Below are 18,820 nucleotides of genomic sequence, written 5' to 3'. Positions count from 1 at the left end.
ATTCCCCCCCCCCCCCCCCATCATGGCTACGCGGCATAAAGCACGCAGCGCAGTGCCTCCTGAACAGAAGCTGGGAGCTGTTGCTGTGGTGGCTTTTGCAGGCAAATGTGCCGTGCGCGCGTACTGCCGTGTGTACGGTAACCGGAGGAATGTGTCACACCAGTGTAGAGCCGTAATGATGTCAACTTGTTATTTACTTTCCAAATCTGAATGACTGAGCAAGGCGAAAGGAGAATTAATCAACCGCTGCGTGACCAGGCAGGCGAAAAATAGTGGCGTGTGGGGGGAGGGGAAGCAGCTCCGAGGCCAGAGAGGCGACATGCTCCACTGTAGCCTGCGAGGCTCAGCCCGGCGCTGCTACTAAACACTAAATATCAGCGGTACAACTCACTTTAGCGCGGGTTTTCGACTGCGTGCCACGTTGAGGGTACATGTTGCGCGACTATACGTGTATGTCGGGTCAAATCCGAGCCAAATGTGCGCTCCCATGTTAGGCACACACGTTGAAGCTACGGCAAACATACATACAGCGGCTTTGTAGTAACGGCACATAGACGCAGTCTTGTGACGACAGGAAAGATGTATGTTGACGTGAAAACAGTGAATTTGTGTTTGTGAACGGTTATTTTTGGTTTATAATCCAGCGTGTGAGGCAACACAAGATATCAAACTATTAATGATCTTATTAATTGACTTGTCGTGTTTCCATTATTCAGGTTTAAGGTCAGCTAGCCTTCACTTCACCCCCCCCGCCCCCACCTCCACACACTCTCTCTCCCATTCTGTGTGTAGGTCTCTCTCCCGCTGCCGATCAGCGCCTGCTGCTGTCTCTTTATGTTACTGTTCTCAGTGAACGGTGAAACTCCACAGAGTAGCCTGCAGCCTCAGCCCACAGAAACTCGGGTGTCTATTTTTTTTTTCTTCCTCCAACTTTACCGCCCAGTTGTGAGTGCGCCTGAGCCCCGAATAACGCTTCGTTAGCCCACTAGAAAATTGGCCGACAGTGAGTCATACGAGGCAGCGGTCGGAACTTGAAATATGACGAGAAGCAAAATGGGAGGAAAGTCGCAGCTAGCTTGCTGAAGTTGGAGGTTTTCTCCTTGTGGAAGAGGAAGAGGTGGCGGCGGCGGACACCACGAGTTCACTCTCACAATAAAAGGTAAGGCAGAGGGGGGAAAAAGTGCGAGTGGCGTGGCTCTGGTGCTGCGCTGCGTTCAGGCTCGCTTCTGTGTTTGTGTGTGGGTTATGTGCGAAGAGGATAATGACTTTCAGAAATTGGTGATTATGGCGTTGATTATGAGGTTGCCGGCACACACAGCTCAGTCACCCCCCTGACTCCACACGTGTGTTGAAATTCCTGCTTGTGTCTTTCAGTTTCCTCTCTTGTCGGCGTTAGTTAGCCCAACAACCTACTTTTCGGATGTTTTCGTCTCACACTCGCACCATACCTTAGTGGCTGAGCTGTGGACAACTTAAGAAATATTACTAATAAGTTTTACAGGTTGAAGGTTGTCCCGTTTTGATGAGTTATTAGGATATCCATTGTGCCCTTAATGGCACAAAAGAAAAACCTCAACCACATCAATTTACACATGTGCATTTCCAGTCATTATGTTCATGAATGATATATTTATAATGCCATGCAGACTTAGGAGGCACATGAGTGGAGGGGGGAGACACTCAACTGTACTAGCCACTAGTGTCCAAGGGACAGTTCATGTTACTGTACAGCTACATTAATAAGCTGTTTCCTCACTCTGTCAGCTGTAGTTTACTTAAAACATTACAGAGGCATCATCATATATCAAAAGAAACCCTTTAAATATGAAGCTAGAGGACCTGGGATCCCACATGTCCACAGGTCACTTAATAAAACCAGTTTACTTTCATGAGGAGATTAAGAAATGTTATATGACCTATATATTAATTGTATTTCCAGGCTACTAGTCCTGACTGTTCTCTGTAGTTTATGGAATAATGGGATAGAGCGTGTACAGACACAGTTGAGACGTCTCGCCTCACCTCTGAACATCAAAGTGTTCATTATCTCCATTAGAGAAAGACACGAGAGGGATCAGGGTGGAAATAACACCTAAAACACACTGCTGTTTGAATGCTGTCTTAACCTGATATTACTTCAATGGCCCAATAATTGATGCCCCCATTTTCTTGTTGACCTAGTAGCTGCTGTTTGTTGTATACTCAGAGTATCAGTCAGTGTTTTTCAGCTACTGGAATCAGATGGAGGCATTTTAACAAAGAAGTTGCCTTGGTGAGAAGATGCTGACTGTGCTTGATTTAATTTAGCTGTTGCTGACACCTTTTCATCTCCAATGCCATAACCATTATGTTCATTGGATTTACATTTAAAGAAAGAATGGGTGTGTATGGGCAGGGCAGTAATAAGTAATCAACGTGTAAATCTTCCTAAATTATGTTGTCAAATTCTGCTCCGTACAGCTAGGGACATTTTAACCTCCCCTGTTCGGTTTTTCCATCGGCACTTTCGGCAGCGACAAGAGACACCATTCTGTGTTTACTTATTTCCTGATGTATTTCCATCACCAGCTTAAACGCGGCAAATTATGTTGGGGCTCGTCCGAAATGGACCATCTCAACCGTGCGCCCAATTTCCTACAAACGGGTTGTGTTGACGTCAGATTGGCTTCATCTTTATTCAGCGATGAACAGTAGCTTCCTCTTCTTCTTCTAGATAATTTTGTCTTCCCGGCTTTGTTTTTCAAGCAATGAGCGGCAGATGCCAAACAAATCCTAAGAGCAATAGCTGGAAAATCCAGGATGATGAGTGGCGGGCTACAAACAACCACTCCATAGTGCATTAGTAAAGAGGGCCAAAATGTGGCTGGTGTAAAACATCATTGACTCTGAACAAGAGCATCATCAGTTAAAGACACAACTTTGTATTCCTGAAAATGTAGTAAATGAAGATACGAGCCAATATTATTTTGTCACCCACATTGATGATTATGAATTTGAACAGATCATTATAGCTTGAGTACATCATGTTTTCTCAATGTTCCCAAGTGACTTTCCAATCATGTATTGTTATATTGTTTTACAAAATCTGTTGTAAATATTAACAATGCTGAGCAAACTAGATTAAAGCTAACACTTTATTTAAAGAGTTTTGTCTGACGTCGAGCATAAAAGTAGGACACAGTGCATTATTACATCATATGTGATTTTGCTTAAATTTCCCTAAAAATGTTTGTAAAACGTTCTGAATATATGGATTTCAATCATATTGACTTGCCCTGTTAGTGTTTACCTGTCTTGTTACCAGGGTCATGCACTTGCAGTCACCCCTAATTGTAGTGCTTACAAAAACAGGTTTAGTGCCACCTATTTAAAGAACAATAGGGGTTTTATTATGTCTTAACTGCATGTTTGAGACCACTTTAACTTTGCCATTTATTGAACACTAAATATGTTAGTGTCAGTGTCTTAGTGCCTCATTACTATTTCCCACGCTCTAGCAGTTTCAGAGTAAGGTTTCTCATTGCTTCATCGACTTTGAATCATTTCTGGTTAACATTTGGTTCATTTGGTGTTTCAGTAGGTGGACACAGTTACCTTTTGTATATAGGCCTCAAACCACATAAATGAATAATGTTGCTGGCCTACAGGTTATTGTCTGACTGCCTCTTGTTCAGTGACAGGATTTGAAATGAGACTTATTGTCTGTGGTTTCAGTGCTGTATGCAGTCAGGGGACTGAAAAAGTTGATGGTACAGTATGTGAAGAATCATTATTCATGTATTTAATAGGTTGTAGTCGGTCCTCATTTTTCTCTAAATACATTTTTGATAAATTGTTCACTTCTAAGTACTCAGCGAACCGAGGCAAAGAAGAGACAATAGCGAATCCAAGGTACATTGACTGTGTGCTCAAAAGAGAAATGTATCCTCTGCTCATAAGTAGGGCAAGGAAGTCCCTGAGAAAGCCCATGTCAGCCTTGTGGTGCTGTAGAGCTCTGTATCGGGCTGTCCAAATATTTCTGTAGCAGTATTTATTTATGATAGGCCAGGGGGGGAGGTGAGCCATTCTCTCCCTCCAAAAGAGACATACAGTGTGCATGGGCCACCAGCCAACTGGCAGACCAGTGGTTACTCTGAAATAACACCCATACAAGTACTGGCTAGTTCAAGGTTATGGTTATTTATTTGGATTTATTTTGGATTTGTTTATCGTTGCGTGAGCTCATGTCTGTTGTGCCCTGACTCTGTCCTTGTGTGTATTTAAATTAAAGCGAGTGGGAGGAAACCACATGCCTTTAAGGGTGTGTTAAATGTTTAACCGTTGCAATGTCTAGCAGCTAATCGGTTTGTATTTCTATTGTGTCGGAACACGTCATAGCCAATGATTCAGTGTCCTTTAATGACTTGACATGAATTGTTAATGGCACGTGTTTACTTTAGTGCACACTGGTCTGTGTGAGGATATGTCCAGTTAATAGATACAATTTTTCCAAGGTCAGTCTGTGAGCACAAACAATCTAATTCCTTAATGTTGGCGAGTAATGTAGAAAATACTTGGAGCTGTGTTTCCATCATACGAGTGTAGTGTGTTCTGAAGAAGGCCTATAATCTTTAACTAGCGCTATTACTAGGCTTGCTGGTGGATGACTGTTGAGGAAGTTGTGCAAGCACATGCATGTCAGAGTGAGACACTTCTTTACTAAAAGGAATATTACTTTTTTCCACGTAGTCTGTCTTTTCACCACCTTCTGATTCAGCACTTGGCAATGCAGTTGTTCATCTTTTGTGCTGATGATTAAATCAGAAGGGTTTCATATGCATACAGGCCATGGAGGTTCTCCATCTGCCAGTTGCCTAACATTGTCTTTAGAGAAAATGAATGGGACTTTCAGGACTGGGGGAGACTAATAGAGCTCCTCCTACTCTTAGAAACTCTGTAGAGCGGAAACATCCCTTGATTTCTTGTTATGATGCTTCTGTAAATATTATAGCATTTATATTGAAACAATGCGAGAGTAATTGTTGGAACATTTCTTCTATATAGTTTATGTTGGGGTTAAGTGATTTGGTGATAAAACACCATTGCAGACATGGAATCTATTACATTGCTTGGTGGATGATGCACTCCATATTATATTTACTGATATTTGCTTATAAAAGACATATTGCTCCGATGTATATGTTGACCGCGACAAAACAGAACATTTCAGTACAGATATAGTTCCGAGTGTGGTTGTTACATTGATTGGTCACTGGAGAGCACTGACATGTTCATTTTTCAACTGTAAAATGTACTTTTAGTGTATGTAATCGTCACAACTATAATAACCAGATTTAATGGATGCTTAAATTTGCATCCAAAAACTTCTGAGGCCAATATGAGAGTCTTATTTACTTCATACAGTGATTGGCCAGGTGTGCAGAGGTGAGAAAGTAAACACGCTTCCTCTTAATCTTTCCTTTTTCAGTCATTACTCAACTGTTCTACTTTGCATGTGTACAACTCTATGTATGCCTTCCTGGAGACTATCGCCATATTTAAATGTTAATCACATCTCATCCCTCTTTACAGCCTCTTTTACACTGCCTGTTTAAGGTGAGAATGGTTTTGAATGTTGCTGTTTTTAACAGGATTTAACAGGAACCGATTCTGTTTCCTTTCTGATCGCACAACACTTGGCTCACACGAAACCAGTGTTTGCGTCATGTTGCCTACAATGCTCAGCGCCTTCACTTGTGTTTGCAGAATGTCCACGGCTAGCAAAAACGAAACACAACAATGGCCAAATGGTGATTGCTTTTCTAAATGGCAGTGCTTTGGGATCTCTGTATAAAAAGGCCTTATGATGGCCTGCCTTTCTCTTGTCTTTTGAGTGTGGGCATACAGAAGAGTTATAAACACCTTTTGCCTCTGACGTGGTTGGACAACACATCACACGAACCTGTTCCTTTCTAGCATTAATTGAACCTGAAATGTCTTTGTTTGAAATAGGTTATCGTGAACAATTCTCATGCTGATTTATGATTCTATTGGATTTACATGATTTCAGCATTAAGATGATGTCAAATGCGTGACCGATGGCTGGTTATATCCACATAACCCTAACCCTATAAAATGTTATATGGTTTTCCTGGATAGTGAATCTCTTTTCACACCTTCAAGCATCATTGCATGTTACTAAACTGACATTAGATGGGCCGCCTAACACGTGTGGTAGTCAGTAAATTTCTTTCAAAAGACATGGACAGCATTGTTCAGATGAGTTCTGTTATTGATGTACATTCATAGTTTCAGGATAACTGAATTGTGGCTTTGAGCGTACTGCCACGGAAACGAAACGACCATCTGTAGAACGCCAGTGAAAGTTTCATGTTTGCTGCATGGTTTTGTAATTTTCTACACCTTTCAACGTCAAACCACAGTCTGGGCCTACCAATTGTAAACATGGGTGTACGCCAAAAGACAGATACTGTAAATACACAGTTTTAAACACTGATGGTTGCTTTTAATTACACAGGATTTCTTGTAATCAAACATGCAGTCTTCCTTCAGCAGGACCTTGTGAAATATTACAAGATCAGATTTTATTAATAGAAATAAATGGTGTATTCATTGCTTTCCAAGGAGACTATTTTTGGTCTAGTGACTTGTAACATGTTTTTAAGATGCACTAAAAAACATGTTTCAGTACAATTTGACCAAGAAAGAAGGGAATGTACTTCCGTTACTAAAATAACAAAGAGGGGTTGCTGTGTGGCTTTACCAGAGGTGTATGCACTCTTGAGTTCTCTCTAGTTATACGACACTAACATTTGGAAACGTTTTCAAACTTGTATTCCGTGTGTGACACTTGCTTAATAGGATGAGCGCTGTGTGAGGACACACACACACACGTTACAAAGGCAAATCTCCTGTGTGTGGTATTAGTGTCGTACTGTGTAAATGCTAGGTAAGGAAACATCCGAGTAACGGCTGAGAATGAAGATCAGTGTTTCAGTTCACTTGCCTGCCTTGTTTGTTTGACCCTGATGTCAGATGGAAGGAAAGCTCAAGGAGAGTGGGGGGTATTTAGGGTGGCATGAGCAGCTGTTGACAGAGAAGCAAGATCCTCTGGTCACCATGGCAACACTTGTATTGCCCACACTGTGTGTTTACAGCTTATTTGTGCAATCCTCGTCTCGCTGAAAAAAAGAATGGCCAGGCTGAGACCTCTATGTCGACGGTTACAGTGTCAAGGACACACAAATCTTTCCGACTAGTGAATGACTGTAGAAATATACATTTACTGTACCAAATAACATGTAAAATCCTACATTTTTTTCCGCTCTTTGTGAAAGAGTGCTTACGTAAAAGCTAGTTAAGACATACTGTACATTCCCATAAAGATAAGTAATAGTTTCGGTTCCTGTGGAGAACTCGGTGGAGACATTGGTCACATTTACAATGTCAACACAGCTTGGAGAAGACTGCCGAATGTTCTCTCCACTATACACTTGTTGTTGTTTTTTTTCAAATGTACAGATCTTTAATCTTGACTTCTGATGTAATACACAGGAACACGTGGCTCTTTCTCATATCATGCAACATAAAAGTACAAAGTATGCACTGGCCTAGATTTGAAGCCACTACATTTTACAAACATGTTGTTGTTGCACAATGAATTGTATTATATAAAAAAAGATGTGTTCAGTTGTTTAGTCAGTGTCTTGATGTGTTAAAATGGAGCGATACTACAACTGTCATTAATTAATATCTATACAAGGAGTGATATGAATGAAAGGTCAGAGTATTGAATCAAGGCATGTTATTTATTGTCTAAGTAGAATGTTACATTCTCTTCACCTTTTTATATTTTAAAGAGCATTTGGAAAAGGAGATTTTATTCTGCATGTATGTGTGCTGTACTGAGCATCAACAGAGCTTTCTGTGTCCCACTATCTCCTCTACACCATGTATTTACTTACCACCCACCCCCACACAGCCATATACACATGCATGCCCTACGGCGACGGGTCCTTGTCTGCTTGCATGCACATACGAAACCAGGTTATTTGGAGAAACCAGATTAATACAGGAAAATCAACGTGTTGACGTGCCCTGCAATAACCTGCTTATTGTAAAAGCTGTCTTCACATGCAGCCAGTCCATAATCAGATTTTTTTTCCCCCATTTCCTGTGCTATATCGTTTTTAACCAAGGCCGGCAAGACTTTGAGATCAATGCAACAAGTCCACATACTTGCATGACAAAATGGGTCATCTGTCTCTGCCAAAATGGCTGATGTGACCAAGAACAACAAGCGAGTGAGTTCTGATCTGCTGAATCTATGATTAATTTGGCTTTGAAGAGGAACTTCCTCTAGTTTACAGGTCATGGGGAGTCTTACTGCATATCTAAAAATAAAAATAATTTTTTTTTCAAAGCCCTCTGTGGCTCCAGAGGGGGATCAGTATTCTTAAATAAATTAAAAATGTGCGTAAATTGCTTTGACTTGTGTCATTTGAGTCAGCATTGTTTGGGGCTGAAAATCTGGGGTTCTGGAGAGAAAAAGAAATAAGTTTACCAGTCATCTGTAGGCCGTACCTCATCTCTGTTTCGAGTTTGCATTAGCCGCTACTACCATAATGAACTGAATCTCCATTCGTACTGCATTGTGGGTTATATAAATGCCAGTTTGTGAAAGAAGAAAGAATAACTGTGGTTCTGCTGCATTTATTTTGATCCTTTTTTTTTGCTAAGTCTTTGGTGTGTGTTTTTTTTTTTTAGGCAACTAAAACTACCTCTTTAAAGGGTGTTCACGCCAAAACTTTTAGTGATATCAATATAGTGTGCATGTTGCTACAGGTACAGGATAAAAATACTATCCAGGAAGACAAGCTCATATTGAATTAATAATGAATCGCTTCAACACTGCACAGCAGTTAAATTCTGTGGTGTTGGAGTGAGCAAAGGAGCTAGGATTCACAACTGCTGCATTTTAGAAGTGTCTGCATTTGACTAATTCCATAAAGTAGTTTGTTAATTGCAGGAGATTTATCATATTTTTTTCACCCAATAAAAATAACCAGTGTTTGTGAAAGAAGTCTCAACCAGTAAAGGGTTAACTAATGTAGGTGGGACAAACCTGGGGGTAGGTGAAATAGAGGCGTCCTGGTTTGGGTATGGGAGGCTGTTTAAAATGTACTGCAATCTGATTGGACCAAACCCCAAGCTCGCCTGAGCTTTGGATATTGGATAACAACTGATTGCTTTCAAGCAGGGATAGCTTTTCTTATCTAAATACCTGAAATAACATGGCATAATGTAGAAAATCCTTTGTTCAACAGAAATAAAATAATTTCCATCTTGTTTTGTTAGAAGCCGTCATTAGCCAGCTATGATGCATCATCATGATGCCACTTATTAGCGCACCATCCTTAAATCTCAGATGAACAATTTGTCTGCAAAGGAGTGGTTCTGGTCAACTATTGTGTAAAACCCCCAGAGGGACCAGCGATATTAAACGTCTCATTTAAACAAATTTTTAGTGTAGTTCGTTTTGCATAAAGAAGTGAGCTGCTGCACGTTATGATCTGTCTTTTTGTCCCCCTCTTTGTGGTTTTCTGTTAAAGATTATAATGATTTAACTTTTTCTACTCTTTGACAATGGTTCTTTTGTCTCAGTACTTATTGCGTCAATATAGTTCTTTGGGATGTTCTGTTTCTTTATTTATGAAATGTGTTGTCCACATCAATAGGAACCCAGGAGTTCTCTTCTTTGAACAGTGTTAGACGACAGATATTCTTTGGTTTCTACAAAGAATACTAAATGACACCAACAGGCAAGTGGGAGTTGTCATTTTTATTTGATGCTAATGGCTTCAGCATGAGGGTGGATCTTCGGTCCTGACACTCCTTATTAGAAGCCATTATGATGAATCCTTTCAGTGATCCATGCTGTCCGTCACCATCCCCCCCATTCATTTCCCACAGAGACTATATACTTGATGCTGGTGCCTGTGAATGTGGTATTCTCTACTGAAAGAGAAAAATACACACATAAGGCTCACATGGCACAGATCTATAAAAGATTTGACCCATTGTAATTTGTGTGAATCATAACATTGGGGTATGTTTGCAGTGTCAGTGGCTGTTGTTGCACTAATCTGTTACCCCGATGACCTTTGTCATTGTTGACTGCTGAAAGAACCAGTAGCTTAGGCCTACTGTTTGCAGGGGTGGCCAACCATGTACATGTGTGTGCACACAGAGTTCCTAGTCTACTGGTTTTCATTCCAACTGATCACCTCCGCAGGAAATTTCATGTACGACTTCTCCCCCTGTACTTAAAGCTGTGTTAATCAGTGGGTAGAGTCTTTCTGCAGACTGTTGTCTCTCGTGGCACACGGTTGGCCACCCCTGATAAACATTAAAGTGTTGCCACCCATAGGAAGCGTGGGAGAAGTGTTTCCCCTGGAGACTGAAGGATCCCATCCCCCACCGTTTTGCCGACCTACATCGGCTGTCGCTAAGTGACTCATTGGGAGAGGCAAAGAATAATGCACAAATGGTTGTTGTGATTACCTGTGTGGAGATCATTATTTATCACCCTGCTTCCATTCCACCATCCCCCCCTCTCTGATTCCCCTCCCCCACTCACTCTCTCTCTCTCTCTCTTTCTGTCTCTCTCTCTCTTTCTGTCTCACTCCCCTCCCCCCTCAAGACTGCAGCCCAACCAGAAGCTTCAAAGGCGGGTTTTACTCAGCAGAGCAGTTCAAGAGAAAATGGCTGCTGTTTCCAGGTCTTGTTTGCACATCTGTCAGGAGGTGACTGTTCAGGAGAAAATGGGGTCCCGGGTGTGCTGGTTTTCAACATCATTCTTTTCAAAACCTGCATGTGTAGGAGACGGCTGGCTGTGTAGTTCTCATTGCTCCATTATTTTACATTCAAATGTCTGTGTTCAGAAAGCATTTTATTTGATTTCAGTGATAGATGGATGCTTTTATATGACAAGCCCCATTTAAAGGACTGTTCAAATAACTATTTGCAGTGGCATGTTTGCTTTAATCAGGGTAGCTGAAATAGAAGAAATGGAGTTTAAATATCACCCCACCTTTTAAAAGGATTGCTTTCTATTTTTAGACCAAGTAGATCAGGTTATATCTGCAAATGTCTATTTTATTATATTTTGGCTACAATGAAAAGACTTAAGGGTCAAGCAGGTCTCCAAAAGGCTTTAGAGTGAATGACAACTCATGTTCCCAGTGTCCTTAGACTCTAGAGCCCAACTAATACATTGGCAGGCCAATATTGGCCAACCACAGATACAATGGTATTGCCATATATGTTGCCCGATATGTGCCAATATGAAAACTCTTAATTTGTTAGAGATTAAAATCCAAAACATTCTGCCTCCATTGCATATGTTTTGTTTAATAATTACATTTGTGAAAGTGCTGCAAAAATCAGTTGGAATCTGCTTCTCTCATTCATTCTGTTGCTTCTTTTTTACTACATATCAGTATCTGCATCGGCCCAAAAAATCAAGTTTTGGTGGGGGTCTGCTGACAACACTATACTATTGTGTCTTTATTTCAAACCTCAAACACTGTTTCCTCTGTTTTAACTCGAAATGATTGCAGCTGACTTTATAGCTGTGGAGTGAAAGCAGCACCTCCACAAAAGCTGCAGTCACTGAAGCATTCAGCCACACTTTGTATTACAAACGTGTGAGTTAAGTCGGAGCTATTAGTCATTCTAATGTTATTTATTGTAATCAGAAATTTGATTAAATTTAAATGTATGTTTGTCAGATGTGTTTGAAATTAAAAAAAGATCGAAAAACTCATCTGAATCATGGGTGATAAAGGTATGAAGGCCCTCTTGACTATGGCAAGCTGGTAGTGTGGTTTACATTGTTATGCAAGTGCTGTAAACATCCTGAAGTAAACCCTAATGAGTCTGATGACCACAGTAGGGGTTCTCATCATTGACGTAGTAGGGTTTCCATTTGTCTGTTCTGCATTTGGAAATGTTAACACCACTGTGAATGTACAGTATATTGGTTGTATTCTGAAATGACAGTAGCTGCACAGTTCATTTAAAAGTATGTGTCGATCTGCATGTAGAGCAGTAAAACAAGATCCAATCACAAGTGGTCACACGAGATAAATATTGAGACCAATGTTAATGTAAGGTGTGATCTATCGGACTTAGAGCTGTCCATGCATGGTAATACCAGGTCTGACTCTGAACAGCCTCTTTGTTTCTGCTGTCTGTTGCCACAGTGTTCTGTCACACCAACAGAAATTGTCCATTTCTGGGTGTTGTCGTTAATGTGTGATTGACAAGTCATTAATCTAATCTGCTAGGTGAGAGAACTAACAACAGCGGAAGGATAGACTTCATTTGGCAGGAACATTCAACGTAAAACTTCAGAGGAATAAAAGTGAGGAAAAGAGAATGAGTATAACAGGTTTATTTGTATGCAGTGCCAATCTCAGCCAGAAATGGATAGAAAACAAACTGGGCTGGTAAACAAGATGTAGTGCAGAGCGTGGTGCCTCGGCTCCATTGTTGGAATTTTGTGGGTGAGTTTTTCAAATGAATTATGAATTGAAACCCATTTTTCTGTCAGCTGTAGCGCTGGGCTGATGTGTAACGTTAAACAGCTTGTTATTGCACACAGACTGAGAATAATGCCTTGTTTTGACAATGATAGGATTGAATCGATTTGGTGCATATAACACATAATCTGGTGTCATTCCTCAAATGTACTGATCCTCGTGAGCGTTCAGCATTTACACACTTTAATTTGGTTTCTTGTTGGGTTTAAGGTGGCAAAGCGGCTCTGTGGTATTTCTAGGGTGGTTGCTCTTGTGACTCAAACACATAGTTAAAGGATGTGGGATTTGTCTGTAACCCTTTGACTGGGTGGTATGATTTGTGTTGCCATAACTGCATGGAATAGTTGTTGTGTGGGGCTTGGAGGTTGCTTGAATTATTTTCAGTGTCCTCTTGATTTTATTTGCAACTTATCAAAATGCCTGCACACAGCATTTCGGTGTCTGGAATGCTTTGTACTAGGCTTGTGCTGATTTGTGATCGGCTCGTATATTGACTATTGAAGAGTTTATTAGCTACACAGAGGTACACCTATATAAAATGTATTGCTGATGAAAAAAGATTAGCAACAAGCCTCCCCACACGCACCTCACCTGCTGTTATGACAACATAATCATGACTGAAAACATCCTAAATGCCAGAAGTGTTTTTTAACAACTAAAACTTATTGCTGATGAAGAAAGCAGACAACGTTGCTGCTAGAGAGAAAACAAACAGCAGAGCGAAACCCCCTCTCTGGGCGGACCGCCCAAGTAAACTATATGTGTGGGATTCACTGCCTAGCTACTAATATAGCACAATCAAACTGTCCTACACGAATGCTGTCTTAATGAAAGCTTAGATGTTCAGTTTTTGTTCGAATCGTCTTGGGGAGGTGTTGATTCAAGTGTAAGATCATTTTGTAGCAGTTCGTGGTGCTGTTGAATTGTATTACACTAAGAGGCGTTTCTTAAATTTTGTCCACCCTGTGTCAGTGAGGGTAGAATACATATTAGAAACATCTTTCAGCATAAAATGTTTTAAAAATCAAGTTTCCTTTTTATAGCTGTAATATCACTATTGTTATTATTATTATTAGAATAACCATGATTAGGGTTGTGTGGTTTTATATCCGAGTGTCAGTATTGTGTCTGCTGTATGCATCTCCATCCTTGTGGTAGATCTGTGCTCTGTAAACAATGTTTTTGTAGCAGCAGCCTTTGTGATGTCTTTCTTTTTTTCAGAGGAATCACATCTTCAGACTCTGACTCCACTTATCCCTTCAGTGGATAAATCTTACAGCCAGGTTAGCATTTTGTCTGGTCTTCTGGAGGCTCATTGTTTGGTCAAAGGAGGCTCTGATGCCTAGGGAGTTGTGTAATGGATGGTGGCATCATGGGCCCATCTGATAGAGGGATTATTGCGTCTGCCCTGCACTGACGGACCTGAGCCCCTCCAGGCTGCCTGTTAATTACGTTTCCAGTTGTTTGGTATGTAGCTGTAGCAGCTTTGGGAGCAGTGGCTGCTTTGCTTTGATGTGGCTGCCCCCTTCCTCACTTGCATGTAAGCTGACGACAAACATGGCTGCAGTGGTCAAATCAGGCCATGGTGACTCAGATAGACTAGCTTAGTGTTGTGTTTTCTGGCAGAACAGAGCATTGAGCTTTTGCCTTTGCTGGATTCTCGTTATCATCAACCAGGATTTGTTTTAAGGAAATATTCCTGTGAGATTCTGTTTTATTTTTTACACTTATTGCAGTTTGTTTTTTTCTTTAAATCCAGGTGTATTTTAAAGGTTACCACTGGAGTTGTTTTAACTCTCGTAGCTCCATAGTGGTGTTTGTTTATGCGTGCGTCCCTCTTTTGTTTATTGCGTGCATCCCTCTTTTGTTTATTGCGTGCACACACACAAGGACACATATGTACACTCTTGTGCACATGGGTGACAGCCCTGCCAATGGTTTCACACTTTTTTTCTGATGAGTGGCTGTAATACACCAAGAAACACAGCAACGCTCCAACAAAAGCAGAGAAGAAGAAAAACTGCTTGCTAGTTAATATGGATACAAACAACACTGTTGCAATATATAAAATTCATACTCAAAACAAATAGGGGCAGCATGTCACCAGAGTAACCTCTAACTGCTGCTACCTGTGGCGGCCCTTAGCTAGTTAGCTCAGTTAGCTGTGCAGCTAGCAGTTCAGACTGGGCACTTGGGACCAGGAGAGTGTTAGTGTTTACCTGAGCAGCACAGGGGCTTTGGGCTAGGACAGGCTAGGCCTAGCTGGTTAGCATGCTAACTTGAGTAGATATCTTTGCAACACAATACACAGACATCATAATGTCAAAACTGTTATTTCTTCACATTCTGTTGATAATTTTAGTTGACTTATGTTTTCAACGTCTCACATATTGCCCCTTTAAAAAATGTTTAAAAAATTGCCTTCACAATTTTTTTATGTGGAGGGCAAGACATTCAACACATTTGTCTAACCTCATACTATGGGGCGATATGGCCTTAAAATCATATTGCAGTAGTTTTATGCTCTTTCGTGGTACCAATATATTGCATGTCTCGATATTTAGAAATCTCAAGAGCAACTAGGCCTAGCTAAATGCTGAGACAGGTTGCCAAATTAAATATCACAACAAATTTTATCAAATATCTAACGATATTGAAACGTATTATGGGGATGACTATTGGTACTTAACACATTGAGTATTTTTCATCAATTATCAGTAATGTGGATATAATGACGACGTGGGTAAAGACAAGTATTAGAACAAGTAGAACAGTCTGGTAAGTTCAGCAAATCATCACTTTACTGTAATGCAGCCTTTAAAACCAGGAAAAGACAACACTTCTGTCATCCAGAATGTAAGACAATAAACAATCTCACCATATCACCATAATGATGTAATATTGCCCAGCCTTACCTCATACAGAGTTTTGCTGAGTGAACGCAAACATAACTTCTGTTTGTTTACTAGAAAACTCCACAGGGCACCTTTTTAACAGCATCTCCTTTTGTGTTGAAAAACGTTAAACTTAATTTTGTGGCTGCGCCAGTTGGAGAGCTTGTTATATTCCCAACCCTTAGCATGTCTGCTGTGGTACAATAAAGGCAGACTCCATCTGAAAGAATATACCAAGGTGAAAGAGTGAATAATTCATGTTGAGTAACATGTTCAACCCCTCTGGCTGTATGCCCACTGGTAATTGGGACAACACCATTCTCTGTCTATTTTGCTCGATCTCTCTTGTTGCTATGCTACCAAAGGGGAACTTGAGTGGGCCTGGACAGTGTTTGGAATGAAAGTTGGACAGCCATGCAGTCTTCATACCTGACACCACCCCCCTTTATTTCACTGTGTGCTCTCGGCAGAATATCAGTTGCTTTATCTCCCAGTGGGAGAGCAGGAAATTATTATAGTTATGATATATATTGAATGTGATTACTCATTTGCAGTTTTTATTTTGCCGTGCTTTTTTTCCAAACGATAACCTACTCAAAGGCCATTCTTTCCTTTTTATATTATGTACTGTACATTAGTGTATGTTTACATTGTGCGTGGGTGTATGAGCAATGTTGTTCCAGCTCCTTTTACCCTGCTCTTGTACAGCATGTGCCTGAGCCGCTGGTAAATTATGAACTGCAATATTCTTCATCAGCCTGAGGATAAAAACATGATGGAATTAAAAACATAATTGCTGTTTTGTTTCTTGAGCTCCCTTCAGTTCTGAGACCATCTCAATCTGAAATGGTAACACAAGCTCTATTAAACACCACTGTTTGTTGAAAATAACTCAGAAGGGAAGGTCAGGCTGGCTGCTATGAATAATTTGCCTCTTGCTCTCTTCTGTAATTCACTAAATGGGCAGTAGACAGGCATTTAATATCCTTGCTGCTTTATCAGGGCTCTTTCCATCTAGATGGTTGGCCGGGTCACTAATGGAAAGCACCAGTGAGTTCTCAGTGATAGCCAAATGGATATAGACACTCCCATTAGTCCCAAGAAAAGAAGCTAGAAATACTTAGACTCACTACCAGACATGGATTTACAGGTTAAGTGACCCGGCCATTGACATTGTCAAAGGAAGGAATCATGAAATGGGCGAGACGAGTGTGAAGTTACTAACAGAGGTTAGATGTCTGGGCTGTCCTGTTAAAATATGTCAGCACATGACTGCATCATTAAACAAGGCACAGGACAAATCCTGCACACTCTGCAGTGTGCAGGATTTGTATCTATTTTTATTGGACCATGATAGAGATATCATTTGTTAGAATATGTCAGAGTCTAGACCACAGACCTAAATGCTAATCTCAACTTTTATTTTTGTTTCTATTTTCAGGAGTGAACCCAGCCTTCCAACATACCTCCCCCCTTTCAGTGGGCTAAGATGAGTATTACCAGTGATGAAGTGAACTTCTTGGTCTACAGATACCTCCAAGAATCAGGTTTGTCTTCTTTATGTCTGCTACACACACGGATACTGAATGAATGTACTTGGGCTCGATACATGCATGTATTTTCTTTTTAGATTTCCAGGGTTTTTGCTGACTTTGCGCATCAAAGCTGCAACAGTAAAAGAAAATTCAGTCGTCATCATTATTACCCCCAAGTCGGTTGAAGTTTCGTTGTCCGCACACCACTTCTGGAGCATTACAGACAGTGTTACAGCAATAACCGAAGTAGCTAGGGACTGGAAAAAAAAACTGAAATGGCTCTGTACAGCTCCATACAGCTTGTCTGGCATAATCCAAGTCTCCGCAATCACTGAGATCCCAAATTGATTTGGAAAGATGTTGAAAAGACCCTTGACGTGCCGTCGAGCTCGTGCACTCGCTTCAGACGGGTTGTGTTCTAACCCTTTTAGCTTTGCAGCTTCAGTAAGGATTTCAGCTTTCAAAAGGATGTAAATATCATCTTTTCAGATCTATTTGGGATTTTGGGGCTTCTGGAGACTTGGATTATGCTTGACAAGCTTTGTGGAGCCATTTTATATTTTTTTTCATCTACTTCAATTGCTGCTTCAGAATGCTGAGATGCTGTTTTACAATATAGCTCCAGTTGAAATTTGGTTCAACTTTCTATTGACAGCAGGGTGAGTAGATTGTGACTGTGACTCACTGTTCAGTTCTGGGTGAATTTATCCTTTAAGTTAATTGTCAAGCAAAAATGTCACGTGCTGGGTCCAGCTTCTTAAATGTTGCTGCTTTCCTTTGTCGTTTATGACAGCAAACTACGAATCTCTGAATCTTGGACTGTTGGTTGGACAAAAATGCAATTTGAAGATGCCACTAATGATGAGCATTTTTCACACTGTTACATTTTGTAGACTAAACGATCAATCGTGAAAATAATCTTCAGATTTATCAGTAATGATAATAATTGGTATATGCAGCCCTAATGTGCACATCTTGTTTGAGCGTTGTCTAGAAAAAAGACTTGTCATCCATAAGCAATTTTCTAAGGACAAAGCACATAATGTTTTTTATGTTATGCACGGTCAAACATAACACTTTATATGAAGATATGAAGATCTTCAGCTCATGGTGGATTTAAATAAACATGCCCCCCTCCCTTTTAATGTGGGAACAAAGAATATAGCGTTGGCCATTTAGATATCAACATGCTATTCACTGTTCGATAGGATTTGTATCAGTAATTGAAATCCTCGACTCTGTCTCTTTATTACTGTTTATTGAGACTGTCTCTGCAGCCATCTGGCAGAAAACACGCTACTCGTAGCCCTGAGAGGTCCACATTGACATTGGCATGCCTTATTATACTCTCAAATGTCACACTTGTTATGCCATTCGGTTTTTGTATGCGATTACTGTTGGCTTTGTTTGGATCAGACAAGACTTTTCTTTGAATATTTGTGTTGTGTTTGTGCACATCTTGTGCTTGGCACTCTCCCGTTTAATGAATGTGAATGGTGTTTTGTTTTCAGGTTTCTCCCACTCAGCTTTCACCTTTGGCATCGAGAGCCACATCAGCCAGTCCAACATCAATGGAACACTAGTGCCCCCTGCAGCCCTCATCTCCATCCTGCAGAAGGGGCTTCAGTATGTGGAGGCAGAAATCAGCATCAACGAGGTGAGGGCAGAGACCTGTTGTTACTGACTCTCACAGATGTTTTCTGTTGCTTAATGACAAATGGACAGACACAACATGCCAGGTTAACATGTTCAAATGTTTGTATTGTAGAAGAATCAGGAAACGCTC

At 40.7% G+C, this 18,820-nt stretch overlaps 1 protein-coding gene across 2 annotated transcripts in view; it reads left to right on the top strand.

The window, feature by feature from the left end:
- Positions 1–369: 369 nt before the first annotated feature.
- tbl1x (transducin beta like 1 X-linked) overlaps positions 370–18,820 on the top strand; it is a 27,618-nt gene continuing 9,167 nt past the window's right edge. The window contains exons 1-4 of one of the 2 annotated variants that reach the window (XM_084362971.1): positions 370–1,159; positions 10,703–10,805; positions 16,941–17,046; positions 18,546–18,691. In XM_084362971.1, the coding sequence (XP_084219097.1) occupies positions 16,989–17,046; positions 18,546–18,691 (204 nt within the window). In that variant the 5' untranslated portion in view covers positions 370–1,159; positions 10,703–10,805; positions 16,941–16,988. The remainder of the gene's footprint in view (positions 1,160–10,702; positions 10,806–16,940; positions 17,047–18,545; positions 18,692–18,820) is intronic. The other variant, XM_084362970.1, reaches the window with a different exon arrangement.

Source organism: Pagrus pagrus (genome assembly GCF_965226575.1).
Source record: "Pagrus pagrus genome assembly, chromosome: 9".
Taxonomy (NCBI): domain Eukaryota; kingdom Metazoa; phylum Chordata; class Actinopteri; order Spariformes; family Sparidae; genus Pagrus; species Pagrus pagrus.
The sequence above is the reverse complement of the archived record's forward strand: the minus strand, read 5'-3'. Positions and strand labels throughout refer to the sequence as shown.